Below are 19,009 nucleotides of genomic sequence, written 5' to 3' on the forward strand. Positions count from 1 at the left end.
TAGAAGATGGGAATATACATGTATAGCAAGTGTAATTCCGTTTTTTAAAACACATGTGCATAAAGTTCTATAGAATAGTGGGTTTGGGGACCGTGGGCAGGGTGCAAGATGAAAAATGTATGCTTTTGAAAATGTCACTTTCGAATAATGAGGACTATTTCTCTCAACATATGCCAATCTTCCATGGTAAAGTCAATTATCATTTTTCTTATTTTTATTTTCAAAGCTTGTAAGCCACATTACAAAAAAAAGACAATGGATTTAACATATTTATTTTTTTCACAATTTTACGTACAAAAATATAAACATTTTACAATTACAACTTACACTAGTAATATTAAAACAATATAATTTTTGTAACATCATTATTACAAATAAGAAAGTTGTACATATATTAATTCATTTGATATTGCACTAACCCGGAGGCCTAGTTATACAAACATAATTTGTGGCGGAGTCAAACACATTTGGTGTACTTTGGTTTATACCTGGTTCCCTGCAATGAAGCCGGGATCCGCCACTTGTCTTTATAGAACATCAACGTATGCAATGCCCAAAAATATACCCATAAAGTTTATCTGAATATATGAATAAGGAATCTTGAAAAAAATGAATTGTGCAAATTGGGATACTTTTGTATTGCTTCTAATTTCCATTTAACTTTTTAAAAAAATAAAAAACAATATGAAAATGGATGTTAAAATATAAACAACATTTTCAGTAAATTCTCAAGACTACTTTCTGCTTTTTGTGGGTGTTTTCTTTATCATTTGCACACTATAACCGAAGATATTCTTCTACCTGCTTTGAGAACAACACTTTTTAGTAGATCTACAAATAATAATATAATAATTTGATATATATTATCTTCGCCAACAATATATTACAAAGTTGTTGAAAAATGTTAGTTCTTATATATACAACAGCATTTTTGTTTTAAGTATTTACATTAAGTAGCAAAGCAGAATTTGTTATTATTTATCGGTCCTTTTTTCATTGTCATTGCTTTCTTTTTAATTTGTCATGGATAAGAAACCATTTTGCTTGTATATTTATAACTATGCAGTTTGAAATAACATATCCTATTAGAGATTCGATTTCATGAAGGAATTACATTCCAGAATGGTATGATTGATTGAAATGACAATAAAATAAGGAATTATGATTGACAACGTAATAAACGTCATCTAATGACACGTGTCACGTTTCGTGACGAAACAAATATGATGAAAATTTATGTTTGAAGCACTTTTTTTTAAAATCACGTCAAATGTAATTGTTTTCTGACGTGTACAGCTAGCGATCGGACTACAATGACGTCACGACTCTTCGTCCCTCATTTGCCTTCTTTGCCTTTTAGTGGCCTGCAACCAGATTTTAAATTGAGGACTTTGGCCTAGAAGAGAGTTCGTATTGTGTTTTTCCAATAAATTGTTTGTAGGGATGGGAGACAATTTGGCCTATGCAGCACTTGAGACCGGCTGACTGGCTGTGATACAATGGGAGATCTTGAATGCATTTGGTTTAATTTATTTCCAACCATGCGAGTTAACTCCAAACTTGTACACAAGGCGTCGTCCATCAACCCTATCCAGGATCCCTCTCTTGTAATAATATCTGTAACCAAACAAAAACATTATAACATTAACAAATAATTCTCATGTGCTATATATGCTGACGTTTAAGAACAATTGAAATATAAAACTAACACCAAAACCGTTTTCATGCAATTAGTATACAAATGTATATAATTCTTAAACTAGCCTTTAATGGGTTCATATTTTCTTTAAGGAATGTTTTTAAATTTCATTATTCTTTATAAAGTTTTTTCTCTTAATCAATTTAAAGATATTGAGAAAAGCAAAAAAAAAATCAAAATGTACAAATCTACTGCTAGTTGGTTAAATAGGGTATTGTTATTTTAGAGAGAGGGAGGAAAAATAAGTGGAAACATAAAAGGTAAAGTCTACAGACTAGATTACTGACCATTCAAAGTCATTCAAAATTAGTGACCAGGTGTAGGCTATATAAAGCTGAGATGGTAGAGACGAATACGTTAAGTTGGTACAAACATATCCTTCTTATGTTTTTCTAAATCACCCGCCATTTTCAGCTTAATATTCTCCTAAAATTTACTCAAAATACTTGCCATGTTAGGCCATCTTAACCTGGCCATATTATTTCGAAAGAGTCCCAAAGGTAAATTGGATTTGAATTCTACGTGTTTTTTTAATGCCATCATTTTTTTGAACCCAAATGGAAAATAATATAATAATAAAATAAACTGAAACCAAAATGAAAAAAAATCTTAAACTTTATGAATACAGTCTTTGTATATAATCTTGTTTTTATTTCTTTCCTCAATTCTTGTATTTCTAACACCCAGTATAGTAATCCAGTCTGTTGTAAGGTCAAGTTCATTTTCAGATTTTGTTAAGGAAATCATGGACATAAGCGTTTATAAGTTTAGCTTCTTTAAAATAAGGAAAATAAGTGTAAAGATCTGAGGAAAAATGGAAAAAGAAGGCAAGAGTAATGATATAACATATAAAGCAAAGGAAGGTAAATTTAAAGCACACAATAAAATATCAAACTAGAAAGCAATTATATATTCAAGTACATGTCATAGGCCCTGTACAACTTCATATAACACACACCTATAAATTTCTTTGAGATAAGCAATAGCTTTCTCTTTTTTTCTTTTCTTTTTTTTGAAATTACAACTGTTTGAAATTTAAAAAAAAAGAATTCCTAAAGATAGCCGGGAAAAAAACCGGAAAAGCAACAAATGAAATATTGCACAAGGGGGAAGCACATTGCACAGTTATACAATGTATTTCCATAGCCTATGTCATGAAAGGGTTAGAGAAGCAGACGACAAGCAGACTACAAATTTTGGTGCTCAATATTAACCTAAAGCATCCCGTGCTTTTAGTCCTTCCAGCCGAAAGCTTTCTCGCCAAAACGGAAGCACAATTTCTTTGGAAATTTGCCCGTTTTTGGCACTTCCGCGAAGTAGCCAGCTGTCCGACAAAACCTAATAAAATCAAGATCGTAACATATAAACAAGTGATAAAACTGGTTCTTTACACATATAATAATACATGTCTAACACCACCTTAATAAAATTCGTCAGTTCTGTTTTGTCTACATTTGTAACATGGTATTTTATTCTATAAAACATGCTTATAAAAGCTTTAAAACCGAAACCTCTTTCATCTTTAAGTAAAAAAAGAATAATAAAATTTTAAATAGCCCTTTAAGACCTAGCCCATGCAACCTCTTACAAACACATGTATGACCACTTAATGGCGCATGCAGAAGATAAACTAAAACAACAAAAACACAAGTTTGCACCACTTTAAGATTTGGTTTGGCTTTGATTAAATACTTTTAAATTCTTTGAACTGGTATAGAGTAACTCCAAATCGTTGTCGTAAATATTTTTAATATATGGTACACACATTCTACGAACTTCGCCATTTAATGATCGAAAGGAGTTAGCTAAGAACATAATAGATACGGAAAGTGTCGAAGTATGTCGTATTTACAACTAAAAGATAGATGGATGTTAACTATAAACAAACAGAAGTAACTATAAATAAAAATGTAAAAAATTAAAGCCAACCATATCTTGTGAAAATTTACAATTTCTAAGTACAACGAGCAACAGACGACATTTACCTCATTGCTCTGCTCAATTTTTCATACGTCATTCCCGGATTGTTTTTCTTCCTGCCCCACATTTGAGCAACAGCCTCGCTTTGGACAAAACGGAAAACACCAGTCTCCTGCTCTTCCCAGCGTAGAAGGTGTGGATTTGATTTTGGATCCTTGAGCAAATCACGGATGAATTCCCAGAGATGATTTCCTTTGGAAACTGTTGGAAGTAAATATAAATATAAGATTAAGAAATCATCAAAAGAGTTGTCGTAGAATCTATGAAATTTATCTGTCCAAAAAAAGAAACATTAATACCATTAAACATATGAAATTTGCGTTATGAAATAATTACATTTGTAATTAACTTTAAAAAAAAATACAATGGCCGGAACGAGGCTTACTTTGGCCCGGTTTCCTGCCACGATTTTGTGGTTTCTGCTGCTCACCCGGTTTTGACACTTTCCTCTTGGTAGCTGGTTTCTTTTTGGTTGGTTCCGGGTATGGGACATAATCATCATCTGACATTACGTCAGATCCAGTAGAGTCGTTTCGACCATGTAGTCTTGTATACAAATCCATTGTGTTTTCAGAAGTGTCGCTAATCGATTCTGAATCTGTAACAAAACAACTAAATGAATGCACATAATTTCTAAGAGATCTAAAGCAGTGTTAAGACAATATAGCATCATAGTTTTGAGCATTAATCAATTTACAAGAAAACTTAACTACAAGTTATTACAACAAAACCACTAAAATTAAATATTATCACCTAACCAACTAATTTATAGCGAGAATTTGCATAGAAGTCCAAAAAGTTGTTACTTGGCGGGAGTGCTTGCAACATTTCAAGACTGATATTCAAATGTTAATCATAAGCAACACTAAACGCCCCACCATGCATTATAATGTAAAAAAAAATAGTTCTAGTAAATTACCGGAACTGCCATATTCGGAACTTCCGTATCCGTAATCGGGATGTGGGAAAATTTGGCGGGAGATTTTCTCAAGGGCCTCGTCATTGATTTCAACACATGTGTCAATATCATACCAGTCAGTACCTAGCAGCACTTGTAAGTCATTACCTTGCCCAGTTGTTACAAAATTCTCCTCCTGACCTTCTGAAAATATACCGGACAGCCTGGTCAAATACTTGCTAATTTTTTTGTGAATTTTATTTTCACTTTCTTTTCTCAAAGTTGTCTTTCTTGAACAATGTTTCAAACGCAGTCATGACTCATCAAGACACATCCTCCTACTCCGCTAGGTACATGTATCATTGGTAAATGTGTAATTAAACATCCTTCCGAATTTCAAAGTGGACTACAAATATCCTATTGACTAACGGCGTGAGCGAGCCAGATCATTTCTTACATTTATAATTATTGAAATTATTCATCTGAAATGAACATCTCATTTTCTTTGATTTACAGAAACGTTGAACGGACTCATTTCAATGTAATCATCATTAATTTGTGCAGCTATTTGTTATCAGTTACGTCCCCTTTGATATCATATATATGCATTAGTTTCCTTAATATGGAAGATAAAATGAACAGTCTTTAAGCGAGTTGTAGAAGCGAATAATGAAGAAAAGATCCTCGGATCATCTAATATTATTATACTATATGATATAACAAGTGATGTTCAATGTTTGTTAAAAGTGAAGTATTGTTAGCAGTAAAAAGTTTTGTTAGCAGTAGTTAAAGGAGGTTGGACTTCTATGCAAATATCTAGCATATGTGAAACAGATATAAATTTAACCCTTCTACTTTAAGTATATGTGTAAATTGTATACAGTTTAAAGAAACAAAATTGAATACATTAAATATTCTTTGTTTCTTGTGCTACTTTTTTCTTATGAATTTTGATGCATATATTTCGAAAAAGGTAGAAGGGTTAAATAAAAGCATGCAGATAGAAATGTAGAAATATGTGCTTGTTAAATGAACATGATTAGAAAAAATATGAATATATTCAATACACAAATGTATAAACAAAAACAGAGCCAAATGTATGAACATCTCAATAGATCTGAAATTCTTAACTAGACAACGTATGCCATGATTTGAGAAATCTTTTTTTTAAGCCATGCTACCTTGCTGGGTAAACGCTGTTCGTATACATGCAAGCTGAAATACCATGCATATGTATAAAAGGCCTTAAAGTTTTTCAGTTTTTTTCTTCTTTTTTTTTTTGAAACATACATTTGGCTCTTAAGTAACTAATGGGGACCAGTCACTATTTCCGGGTCCAGACTGTATCCCGTAAAATGAATGAATATAACTGTGAATAATACATTATACAGTACGCATGCGTTGTGAACTTACTGGAATATGGACAGGGGTTGTATTTTGGTTCCTGTTTAACCTCATGTTGAAGATGTAACATGGAAGAGGTTGACGATGTGTAGTCACAGTCGGCTGGTTCAATGAAAAAAGCTGAAAATGCAAATTAAGAAATATAATATATAAATGATTTGTTGCATAATATTGCATTCATACAAATTCATTCAATGCAGTTTGTATTTGCTGTTTGGTAGACCATTTTAAAGCTACTTAATAATTCTTTTCATACACGAATGATAAAAAAAAATGTTCTTCCTTTTATCAACTCTTTCAGTTAAGCTTTAATAAATATATACGTATTTCTTTTAGAAACATTTTACCAACTTTTTCACAGACTCTTTTCACAAACATGACCAATTATTTTGCGGTTAATGTTTATTCAGTTTTTATTCGCTGATTCACATAACTAAATCAAACATAAATTTCTAAACATGCAGTATGTCAACTTGATTTCAGTTGCGATGAATAGTCGGCAGGAATCGAAATTTAAATAACTAATCATTTTAACACCGTTACTGTGCATGCTTGCTCTACTTATAAATATTAAATTGTTTGATAATAAATGTGCAAATTTCACATTAGCAATATCAAGTTACAGATTGTACTTGAAATATAATATCGTCTGCGGACATTTTGATCCGGGTATCTATTTTAAAACCTGCATAATATACAATAGCTGTCAGCATTAATAGCAGTCCTCCTTAAATTTCAATACATTAGATATTCAGCAAAAAAAGTAACGTGCAAATTAAAGGACTTTTTTTCAATGAAATATAAATTTGCATCAAATGTGTACGGAACTTACCATCTCTGTGAAGGGATCTAAACATATCAAAGAAACATTTTCCGTTGACTGGATCCCGCCTTTGAAAGTCATCAAGCGTCATTCGGCATAGTTCGGGTCCAGTAATATTTTGGAACCCTTCACCTCTTATGGTAGTCGGGTCTACATCTATTGTACTAGCAACAAAATAGATCCAGTCTAAGATTTCGTTTTGAGACCAGTGCTCGGGGTGTTTTTGTGTCCAGCTCATTAGGGTGTCAGTGTCGGGTTCTAGATGAAAAGAAACAATTTGATTAAAATAGAATATACATAAAATCACAAAGTATGTTTGCTTTGAAAAGAGACTCGGGGTTTCCAAGCTTGCATTTTAAGTTTTACAACACATTTTAGAAACAATCTTTCAAATTAAGATATGATAATATAATCTTTCAAAAGAAAAAAAGTATGATATTGCATTAGACAACGTAATATTTAAATGTGAAATTCAAGACACGTTGTGTGAAGAAACACTTGCTTCAAGTTACATCTAATATAACGGTCTGATATATCAAATAGAACAATTGTTGTAAAAAAAATTGTGTCTGTTGACATCGTGGGTCATATTTCAATTTATGTCATTCAAAAAAAATGGGAGATTTAACCATACCTGTTTTAATTTCTGGAATAGATGCGGATTTACTGTTTGAAATATCAAGAAAGGTCGGGCTGTCTGAACCATCCATCCCACATCTTGGTCCATGCTTGTCATCATCGTACATAAATACATCTTGATGGTCTATTGAGCATGGTGAAAAAACATCAGAGTCCGGGAGCTGAAACAGTTGAAATGCACAGGTGTTATTTAAGAAAGTAGTTTAAATAAGCCAAAGGAGGCTAAAGGTGTTTTTATCCGAGTCAAATTTAAGAATTGGTTTCTTTTTCTGTTTGCAGGTAAGTAAAAAAAAAATAATCATGTCAGACAGGGCTATAAAATGAAAATGTGTCATCCAACAAATATCTTACTGATAACGACATATAACTTTATCATACATATGAAAAAATGCAAATTGAATCTTATATTGTGTCTTTAAACACAGGCATTGACAAATTTTAACTTTTTAAGTCAATACATTTAAAAAAATATTAAGTAGACAATATTTTATTGTAACATGTATATATAAAAATAATAACTCAAAACTAATTACTGAATATAAATTAAAATATAAACTTACGGACTGGAGAGAGATTCTCGAATCCATTTCAAGCATCCTACAACGTAAAAATCAGAAATAAAATTAAAATTTAATCTTGCCTTTGTAATGATGACTATAATAATTTTGAATAGTTTATAATGAAACAATTATGCTAAGCAATTGTTAAGGGGAAATTAATTGATCAAGACGACAATTAAACACATAACGTACGTTGACAGATACGCTTAACAATGATTAATTAGAATATCAAATTAGATGACATAGCATCGCTCTCAGCCAATCAGAACGCTGGATTTTACCTGGCTGATTGTCGTGCTGTGCGTGTTGACTGGTTCAGTATTTTTATACCAAAATGCGGACAAACCATCAAGTAATTATAAATGTCCAATTGTGTAAGAACTTAATTAATATTCAAGTTCACCGTGCACTTGCGGTTTAAGATTTATCGTTCAAAATGAAAAGTTTCGCAAGCTTTTATTTCAAAAGCACTGAATAATCGTCAATATCATCGAGAAATAACGTAGCAACAAAAACATTTGATAATGCGCACCGAAGGCAGGCTTTAAACGGAAAAAATAACTTACTGATTTTGCGCACTAGAATTCCGTTTAGTAAACAGTACGTGTCAACAATTTCATATAAATTATCTCTGTGTATTAATTACTATTGATTTGCTGACGAGATTATATCTAAGAAACACTTAAACACTTTGAATCATTTCCGACGAATGTTTACTTCAACACAATGCATTCGTTTCATCTAGAGCGTCGCGCAGACGTTAATATAAATACATTAAGTGACATTTCCGATCGTTTAAGCCTTAATTACTGCATCATTGTTATCCTTAAATAATGCAATTCCCCAACTCCGATTAGGAACAGTTCAAACATTGTTATGTTGCAACAATGGATTAGTTTTAATCAAGTATGCACTAAGGGTGTACCAACTTATCATATACATGTATATAGATGTAACAACGCTGGTAAATTAAGTGACTAATTGAGGCATTATTGTTGTTTTCTTTTTTTGTAACAACATGTACATTAATACATGGCATACACATGCAATCATTCATATTCTGGTCATTTTAAAAGCAACAATTTCTGCAACGCATAAATTATCAAATTATATCATAACTTAATCATTATATTAATAATTATATAATTTATAATGCATACACTATTATTATGTGTAATATATTTAGAATGGTAAATAAACTATCTATTTACCTTTTGCAAGTTAAGTTAAATCCCAAATTTTCACATTAACAGCTTCTGTTTAAGTTTATTTGCGGTTTATTTCATATATGGTTATGTTAAGATTTTTTGGCCGTATAAATACAAACGAGATAGACGAGTCACGTGGTGCCTTGACAAACAGCCAATGACTGCGCAGCAATCGTGAGAAGGGAATTCCCCTGAATTTTAACTAGGTCAAGATGTATTGTTGCGATTGGCCAATAGGGAGGTGACGTTTATTTCGTGTAAATTATCAATGGGAGAGGTTGTGTTCAGAAGATACAGAAAATATAAGTCGGCTAATATTGGCGATTATTAAAACATGAGACAAATAGAGAGCATGTTTATTTCAATATAACAATCAATACAGAATGCCATATATGCAACAATGCTATATAAATGTTGAGAGAATAGTATAATATTATCGTCTGCTCGCTCCTTAACAAGTCAATCGATAATTCTGCAGTGTGTAACCCGGCTTAAAGATACAGGTAGCCTATATAGATGTACTATCTTAATTAGAAACTTAGAGAGATTATAAAGTTATTTGTTGTTTTTTTTTCTTTTCATAACTTGCTTGTTTGGCCTTGAAGATACAGAAAATGGTAATATTTTCATGCTGTTATATCCATATGAAGGGTGAGGCGCCACTTTGTGCGGTCTTTGGAACACGATGATGCGGATCGTCCGGATGCCTGGACAGTCACTATTTATAAAAAAAAAATAGCAGTGGTTTTCACAGACTCCACCGGAAACGTGCACGGGCGACTCACCCAGGAGACTTGGGAGAATAAAACAATTCTAGTGCAATTAATAGAAAATGACTAATCCAGAATTAACAATGGTTCTTCATTATATATTAATTTTATAGGACCTCGATCCGCAAGACTTTTATATTATAGCAGTTATAGTTTGAAAGCGGAGAAACGGGCTTGCTATTTATGTGTTAGTAGTCAGGCTGTGTTACAAAGAAACATGCAGTGATCGGTAAATAGTCATGTTTATAATATTATATTGTATCATATAAAACTCAAATAAGGATCGATGAATAAAAGGAAGATATTTAACGCACGTTTGATATAGACTGTCCATCACGATGTAGCAAGTTAAAACACACGTTTTTCTTATACATTTTAGAGTATCTCAAATTAAAACCCAGCGATGTTTACAATCTATTTTTAGAAGCAAATAAATCTTTCGTGACGATCCAACATTCATTTGCTCTGTGAAATTTTACCCTTTTCATTCTGTATGTACGATAGATAAATTTGCTAACTGTTGGGGGAAATTCCCGTCTATACCCGATAAAAGATAATTGGTTAAAAAATTAAAAAAGGCATTTTTAAGGTTCCGATTTTATGATAAAAGTTTATCGGAGAATAAATGTGCCAATATAGATAAATTACAATACAATATTGACTTAAATGCTGTGGATTTTAGCGACTGATAATTCATGTAAAATATGCACGATCGAAGTGCAAATGCATCTGATATCTTCACAAATCAAATATTTACTGTGATCGCCATTGTTTCATCCGCAAATATCAAAATATTGAACGGCCACAACATTTATTGATATGATCTATTATTGGTTAGATCTACATTATTTACGCTTTATCTTTAAGCACCTGAATGTATAACAATTTTTGTTTGCATTTGTCACCATTTTTTTTGTATCTCAAGTACTTTTATCTTTTATCTTATCGGTGTATAAAAGTGTTAAGTCATAGTTAGAACGAGATATATACCGGACATTTTCATACATTATCTTAATACACAACTTTTTCAACAAAGCCGATTTAAAGAAATATAGCAATTATAATTAGAGAAAATATATTATTATGATTTTCAATTATCGAAATACTGTACTGGAAAGAAAGAAAGTACTGGCAAAGAAAGAAAGAAAGAACACGGGCATTTACTAATTTTCTCTAATGTGTATACTGTTGAACTTTTTTTTAAATCAAGTTTTTACAAATAATCAGACTTTAAACCCTTCTCTCCTGTATAGATACATTGTTTTCAAATTTAAACACTCATTTTCATGATTTATAAATATAGATAAAATATTGTAATAATAACAACTTTATGTGCTATATAAATCAAACCTTTAGAGTGATTACAAAGGTAAGAATTTTTGCACACACAAACATTTAACTGACATGACAGTTTTATCATGTCGGACCTATTGTTAAATAGATAAAGAACGTCAACTTAAAGTTGATTATTTAAAACGTTTAAAACCTACACGTGCTTAACAGTCGCGTTTACCCGTGCATTGATTTGACTGTATAAGATTCAACTGAAAGTCCAATCATTAAAAAAATCAAATTTTAAAACTTACATAGATCAACTTGTGCACTTAAAATATAATTATACATATATAATTATATACTGTATATAAACTCGGATTTCAATGAAAAATTGATTTTTTTGTGCCTCCCTTGTTTCTTCAAGGTTGAAAGTTATTGAATTTCGAATATCATAATACACGTGCTGAGGTACCAACTCAGGTCAAAGACTTATCAGACTGCACGGATGGCACGTGCTGACCTGATCTTAACGCGTGACAAAGGCTTACCACGTTCGATAACCGTAAAGTTAGGTTGACGGGACTAGATGGCATTTAAATTTTTGCTTTAAGGTTCAGTTTAAACAATCAAGTAGCTAAATTGCGACAAACGGTATGCTCATATTAAAATCATTGTCACTAAGTACTGAGGTAAATGGTAAAATACAGTCCACGTGTATTACCAAAATGAGGTCAAAATATGCAAAATTAGCCTTTACTGCGTTTGTCACGCAGTAAATACTGCAAAGACAGCCATTAATCGCACACGACATGTAAAGTATCAAAAGCTTACTTTTCTTAAAATTTTAATACATTTTTTTCGAGTTCGATTTTTTATATATATATTTACTAATCTGGAGGCATGTAACTTTCAATATTGCTATAGTTCACACAACACTGTCGGTAACATCAGAAAATCATAGTAAAACAATAATTAAGGTTTATAGTATTATTTTCTAGCTCCAAGCATTGTTTTATTATTCTTTCGATTGTCTTAATATTTTGCAAACTCCACGATAGTATCATTTTGAATCCATTCAGAGGTCCCGAGGGTATAGATAGTGAAGATTCACACCGATAAGTTTAATGTCAATTTGCCGGGCTAATATCGCACGTCAAATGTAAACGAACGGCAATATAATTTACAATCGCTATACTATTAAAGTAAGTAAATTAATGATGGCATATATAGCAGAACATCCATTTGAACTCCATTACGATTATGTCATAATTATGAAGATGCTATCAAAATGCCGGTGGTTCTATTCAGTAGAGAGGCATCTAAAGTCTTCTCTGCCAGGAAAGCCAGAAAGTTTCCATATGACCTTAACAGTACCGGCGTGACTAAAAAGTCAATAAAAAATGAACTCACAAAAGGTCGACAAACTCCACCAATTCTAAAGTGAAACGTAAACGATCATAACGTAACAACGTCCGGCATATTACGTCATTTCCATATTCTAACAAGATTCACATTATTTAAATATCAAACAGACAGGGCATTAAACAATTATTGTATTCACGGTATAAAAGAAATCCTTACTCGTCATATGACGTCAGATTAAATGCTAGTTAATCAAATGACGTCAGGAAATTACCTACCGCTCGGTGAAGTTTTCCTTATGAATTAGCATTTTAGAATGATAGAAATATATATTAATATTTCTTACATTGCAGTATTGTTATGCACGTGCCATTGACCAAATATATTCCTGCACATTTGAAATCGAGCTTGCGTCATTCTAAAACGATGCACTAAAAATCTCTTACCTAAATGAGCGTTCATGTGTCACCAAGAACAACGTAACAACGTCATCATCTACCGTAAATATAAAGGATATTGAACGAGTGTAAGTTTAATACTGAATTTATTCCACTACGTTCAATAAATTCAGTAATTAAATTACCCCAATTTAATATTCTATTTATCACATAAATAAAGACCGTTTAAGGTGAAACAGAGTGACGCACTTATAGTTTACAACGCTAACATTTAGCGCGTCTTTACAGTATGTTTATACGAGGTATAACACAAATGACGTCGCGTCAAAATATATGCACAGTCGTGCAATACAATTTTACGGAGTCGAAAAAGCGGCACGGTGTGTGATAAATATATTTTAACGACAACAGCAACGTAACGATCAAGTTACGAGCTATTTCAGCGACGGAACGTCTTAATAAGTAATACAAAAGCTTCTCTAGGCATCATAATATACATCAACATTCGCGACAAATACTTGTAATTTTTATCTGTTAACGCATATAGCACCACGCCTCCAGATTCATGCTTATTTTCATAAACAATCTCAAAGTCTATTTAAAGGCACATTATGCCTAGAATTATTTTTTATATAGAGGATATTTGTTTGTTTTGCATGTAAGATTAAAATATAATTTCACTGAGTGAACACCAGATGCTATATTTTCACGAGTGGCGTAGCCACGAGTGAAAATATAATAGCTGGTGTTCACAAATGAAATATATTTCAATCTTATATGTAAAACAAATAAATTTTCTTTTTATTTCATGCTTTAAAGTGATTTTAAGTACTTTTTACTGATTTTTCCGCGTAACGTCGCGCATTCTCCTTTGTGACGTCATCACATCATGACGTCTCATCATCAGTTTTGAAATTTAGTTCTGTTAAATTACTGTAATTTTGTTACATTTTTAACATGATGTATGGTGACATCGACTTTCTTTTCCTAAAGAAGCAAAATTTACGTATGACGGCATTTATTTCTGCCTGTTATTCCATTTAGTTATGATTTTCTTTTCATCCGCATTCAGATATAGTTCAGCTACAGTGAAAATTATATTTTATAAATTTCACTAGTGGTTTATCAGAATATAATTATCTGATATATTACAATAAAACACTGGAAAGCATGAAATAAAAAGGTATACAGTGGAAATAAAAGTTTTTGTGAAATAAAAATGAAAGCATTTCTGAGGCATAATGGGTCTTTAAAAGTAAAATATTATGAACTGAACAAAGAAAGTAATTTACGCATTGCACGGCACTGACAATTCACCTTTATTATAAAAAAAGGCCAAAATATGCAATATTCAATTTACAGTACATGTAAACAACAACAAGAACAAAACGCCGACAACAACATTAGATCTAATATATTAAACATCGTTACATAGAAGAATATGAGAGGGTGACATTAGGTGGAGATATAATATAGCTGTAGGATCAACTTTCCTTATAACGTTTGGTCATAAAGTTTGTCAGTATGTTTTGAAATTCTTATTTCTTTTTTTTTCTTTCATAAATTGGTGTATTTGAGTGGGCGGCGTGTGTGTGCTCGCGCGCGTGCAGTGTTGTTTCTGCATGTCTCCAAAGCTTAGTATATGTAACACATTGACGATATCATAAGAAAAATATTACAACCCGACATTTTAATTTGAAAACGTAACAACCTTGCACATAAACGTTACCAATTTATCGAGTGATATAAAGACAATAATCAATTAAAGTCAATGTATAAGTACATCTGAAACAGATACCACTTATTGGTTTTGAATATTGTCCAATCTTTCTATAATTAGATCATTATCTCGGACGTGATTTATCGTAAATCACGATTACTTTGAATTGAACCCTTCAAGTTTATTAAACAATAGAAGGGATGGCTGATTAAACCACGAGATAAAGCGATCTCATTTTGACAATAGTGATCGCTTCGCCTGTCATAATACAATCAAAATTTAAATTATGATATTTGTTAAGATTTTATAAAATTAGTAAAACCGCCTTGAGGCCGACATAAAACATTTTATTTTTTCGAAGTGTTGAAGGTCACCACTACCACAGACACGTGAATATAAAGGTTTTTTTTCAAGGCTCACCAGCTTTTGCTTTATATTTTTGTCCTAGATTATGGACATGGCACGTATTCAATATTCAATATTCAAGTCAAGTTCACCTTATATTGATTGATCTTGGGCTGACTTCCAAGAAATCGTAAATGACCCTTCGACATGCCAGATAACCCAGTCTCGTGTAGGTATAATTAATCTAAATTTATATGAAAAGAGAGAGGTTTAAGATAAGCCAAGCAAAACATATTGATTTAAAAAGCTAAATTCTATATATACCAACCAACCGAATATCGTGAGAATTTGGAAGGGGAATACTTTAAAGTTCCTGTAACACATTTTTTTCATGGTTTTATTTCATAAATATGATGCTCAAATTAAGATTTGTCAATATTGTAAGTTCAAATAAGCATTATTTATAAAGATATTACCCAATTTAACATTTCATGTAAATAAAGGGAGGTAATTAGAAATTTATTTTCTATAAATTCTATGTCAAATTTTCCAATAAGAAATCAATGCCTGTAATTTATTAATTAAATATAATGTGCACAAATATTTGCAGTACACATTTTACATATTTTTCGATGTTTGAAAATTGTTTTAATTGCATAAATATGTACATATATAAATTTTTGCTAGAGTGGTATTCACACAGTAAAAATATCAATCACAAAACATACAGGATCTTTAAAATTATCGTAGTATAACCTACCCCATTTATAGTATTTAACCAGCCACGTTCTAAATTTAATCTTGTGTTGAAAAGGTAAATAGCTTACCTTTAAGAAAGAGAACAAAAACGTATTAAAAGTTTGCTAAATTGAGGAAGTTATATTCGAAACTTTCTTTTTAAATGGTTTATAAGTTAAGTCTTCTACAGCCAATCAAAGTGTTTGCAAATTTTTATAATATTATATAGGTGTTAAATTACCTTATGATTTGAATGCATCTTTAAGGCTATGTTATCAGTAAATCAATCCTTTCAAATAATGTTTTTCTACTTAACAATTTTCAATGTTGCCTCATAAATGTGCAGATATTATTAAATACAATTTGTTAGCAAATACAGCGTTATCACAACAAAATCGTGCTACGTGATTTACAGCACGTTATTCACGCGCTTTCTATTTAAATCCTATTTAAATGCCCATACAACGTTTGTTTTAGGGGCTTGTCGTTAGTGTTTCAAAAGATTTAAGTTATTACTCGACATCTGGATAGGGTTTTCAACGAAAAATTATCGGAATTCTTCTTTTTCCTTCTTCAAGCTACCCCTCCCCTTACTGCATCATCAGAATGAACGACATTTGACTGGTAACAATATCGTCATGTCATACCTATTCGGAACACCTCGCCTTAAGCACATTATCATAGTCCTTTGTCAAAGTATAACGGAACAGGTCGGAAAGTTACAATTGGTATCGTGCCGACAGAATCCCTTGCAGTCTTGGCAAAAATTAGCAAAACTAGTGTAATACTTTATACAAAAAAACTAAATAAAATAAAATAATGAATTAATAAATTAATAAATAAAAATGAAATCGAGGAATGATAATTTTAAGTGCTTTATGTTTACATAGATTTATATTGAAAAGCTTGAAGCTTAATCTAATAACTCAAAGTCCTGATGCTAGGATCCAACCATTACTTGTGTTATATTTTGTAATCATGGTCGTAGGGCCCCAGTAGGGCTCTAGCAATGCATTCATTATACGCATTTCCCGATTTATTAAGTACATGCTGATGTGCGATTTAAACCATCTATTTTCACGTTCGAAAAATGCCATATTTTTCATGAGTGCATTATGCATTGCATAACTTCGAATTTAAGAAGGGGTTAGTACAGTTTTTTTTTCGACGAAGCAAGAAAAGACAATTGTCTGAATTTGACCATTAGAGATGAAATGTACATGCAGGGAAACTACTGTAATTTTCCTTTTTCCATAAGTATTTCGGACTTTGAAAAGTAAAGGGGGATTCAGTAAAATGTACTTGGTCAAGCATTACAAGTCATGCATTGAACTTGATTTGACCTTCTAAAAATAGTATTGACTAACAATTTTTTCTCTGTATCATGATAGGAATTACTTTCATTGAAACTATTTAATTGATCAGGAGGACAATTTGCGTTAAGGTTTGATGGTTGTTTAGTTCAGCGCAAATGATCCTGGTAGTTTATTACAACATTAACCTATAGCTCTTCAGCGCTTCTTATGTAAAATTCTTCCAAGTATAATTTCCAATAACCGTAAATTATACCATACCCGGACTATGGTATAATTTTCAGTTTTGAAGATCGAAGGAGTAAGTGTTTCTGGGCGGAGCTATAGGTTAAAACAGATACACCATTGGTGCGTTGACGATTTCTGGGTCTTCGTCTTGTGAGGTTAAGGCATAAGAAAGGTCACGTGATTATGGTATAATTTACGCAAACCCAGAAATCGTCAACGCACCAATGGTATATCTATTACATATATTTTGGCTTGCCGGTTTCTAAGAAGAAAACAACGTGTTTTGCATGGCGATGTAAAATGGGGGAATTCCGTATCACATAAGCCCATGTCTTGCTTGCAGCGACTGAATTAACACACGTGACTGGTGCAGACCAAGACTCATGCCATATAGTCAAAATACATATTTTGAAATTTTGCTTAAAGTGATTAATGCTTTTGTCCAGATTAAAAGAAAAAGAAGTGTAGTAAGGATTAGTATTAGAGCTGCATACCTCCAGATGAGCCAAACGATTTCAAGATAAACAACTTTGAGGAAAAAAAACGTACTATGGTTTTAAGAAAAGTAAAATATTCGCAATTCAAGTAATGATTTATATGTTATATGCAATGAACGACTAATTTTGCTACTGCGTGACTAACGCAATAATGGGTATTATTTGGCCTTTATGTGGTAATTTACGTAGTTTGAAAGTGTCGTTTGAAATGTGTAAATTACTTTCTTCGTTCACTTGACAACATTTTACTTTTTAAGTACATTTTAAAAAATACATGAAAAAGCATGAATCTGGAGGCATGCTGCTTTAAATTATTGTTGTGTAATCAGTATGTGCTTATATAAAAGCTGCCATAACAAAAAAAACCAAGGTCAAAAATCGGGTAAAGGAGAACAAAATCTTCCCGATTGCTTATTAAATTTGTCACATGATACAATGACGACATTTTGGAAAAACCCAGAATTTAAAATTTTAATACCATTAATAAGTGTTTAAATAGGAATGCCGATCCTTTCTTTACAGCAAAATACACATAAACAGTAAAGTTGACAATTGTCCAACTATAAACATTCTGTTAGCAAAAATATATAATCGCATGAAAAATCTTAAGCATGGCAATAGTTGAATTTGAGTATCGCTTTGCGTCATAGGGAAGCGAAATTTTTCCTAATACATTTTGTATTTCAAAATGTTTTAAAGAATTTGAACACGATAGCTAAAATTAGACTGTGCGTTATACAAAAGAAAACAATAAAGTTTGTAGACATGAAATTTTAGATAAATGTTAATAGATATCTCATCTATCTCATTGGAATTAATGTAAGTACGATGATTTCCAGGATGAAAACTGCATTTTATATATCCATAAATAGCTAATACAACACGGACGGTCAAATTCTATCGAGTTTTTCACCATCATACCTACGACTTTTCACCATCCATCGTGGTTTTCATGACCATGGTTATTTATTTTAATTAATTAATTAATTAATTAATTAATTAATTTATTTATTTATTTATTCATTTATTTATTTATTTATTTATTTATTTATTTATTTATTCATTTATTTATTTATTTATTTATTTATTTATTTAAGTTATGTATGTGTCGCGATTGCTGGCTTACTTATACAATTCACTGTCAGCTCGTGC

General features: G+C 31.6%; 1 protein-coding gene across 6 annotated transcripts; it reads right to left on the reverse strand.

The window, feature by feature from the left end:
* Nucleotides 1-256: 256 nt before the first annotated feature.
* LOC132728339 (ETS homologous factor-like) lies at nt 257-9,293 on the reverse strand. 6 transcript variants are annotated; one of them, XM_060713994.1, is made up of 10 exons: nt 9,215-9,293; nt 8,004-8,040; nt 7,439-7,604; nt 6,814-7,062; nt 5,991-6,101; nt 4,599-4,781; nt 4,065-4,277; nt 3,685-3,880; nt 2,914-3,037; nt 257-1,617 (listed from the first exon to the last, which is right to left on the reverse strand). In XM_060713994.1, exons 2-9 carry the CDS (start codon nt 8,037-8,039, stop codon nt 2,932-2,934), a joined length of 1,260 nt encoding a protein of 419 aa, XP_060569977.1. In that variant the 5' UTR covers nt 8,040; nt 9,215-9,293; the 3' UTR covers nt 257-1,617; nt 2,914-2,931. The 6 variants fall into 6 exon arrangements, with proteins under 6 accessions (XP_060569977.1, XP_060569976.1, XP_060569974.1 ...); XM_060713993.1 differs by lacking the exon at nt 9,215-9,293 and adding an exon at nt 8,285-8,476 and having other exon boundaries at nt 4,110-4,277; XM_060713991.1 differs by lacking the exon at nt 9,215-9,293 and adding an exon at nt 8,285-8,474 and having other exon boundaries at nt 4,599-4,778.
* Between the last annotated feature and the right edge of the window lie 9,716 nt (nt 9,294-19,009).

The sequence above is a fragment of the Ruditapes philippinarum genome, unplaced genomic scaffold (assembly GCF_026571515.1).
Source record: "Ruditapes philippinarum isolate M1 unplaced genomic scaffold, ASM2657151v2 ctg1462_1_1_1_1, whole genome shotgun sequence".
NCBI lineage: Eukaryota > Metazoa > Mollusca > Bivalvia > Venerida > Veneridae > Ruditapes > Ruditapes philippinarum.

Excerpts from the sequence above, each read along its gene's own strand:
- LOC132728339 (XM_060713990.1), bottom strand. The coding sequence starts at position 8,352 with ATGGTTTGTCCGCATTTTGGTATAAAAATACTGAACCAGTCAACACGC. Across the intron at positions 6,102-6,813 it reads TAGATCCCTTCACAGAGATG|CTTTTTTCATTGAACCAGCC; the intron begins GTAAGTTCCGTA and ends TTGCATTTTCAG. Across the intron at positions 3,038-3,684 it reads AAATTGAGCAGAGCAATGAG|GTTTTGTCGGACAGCTGGCT; the intron begins GTAAATGTCGTC and ends TGATTTTATTAG.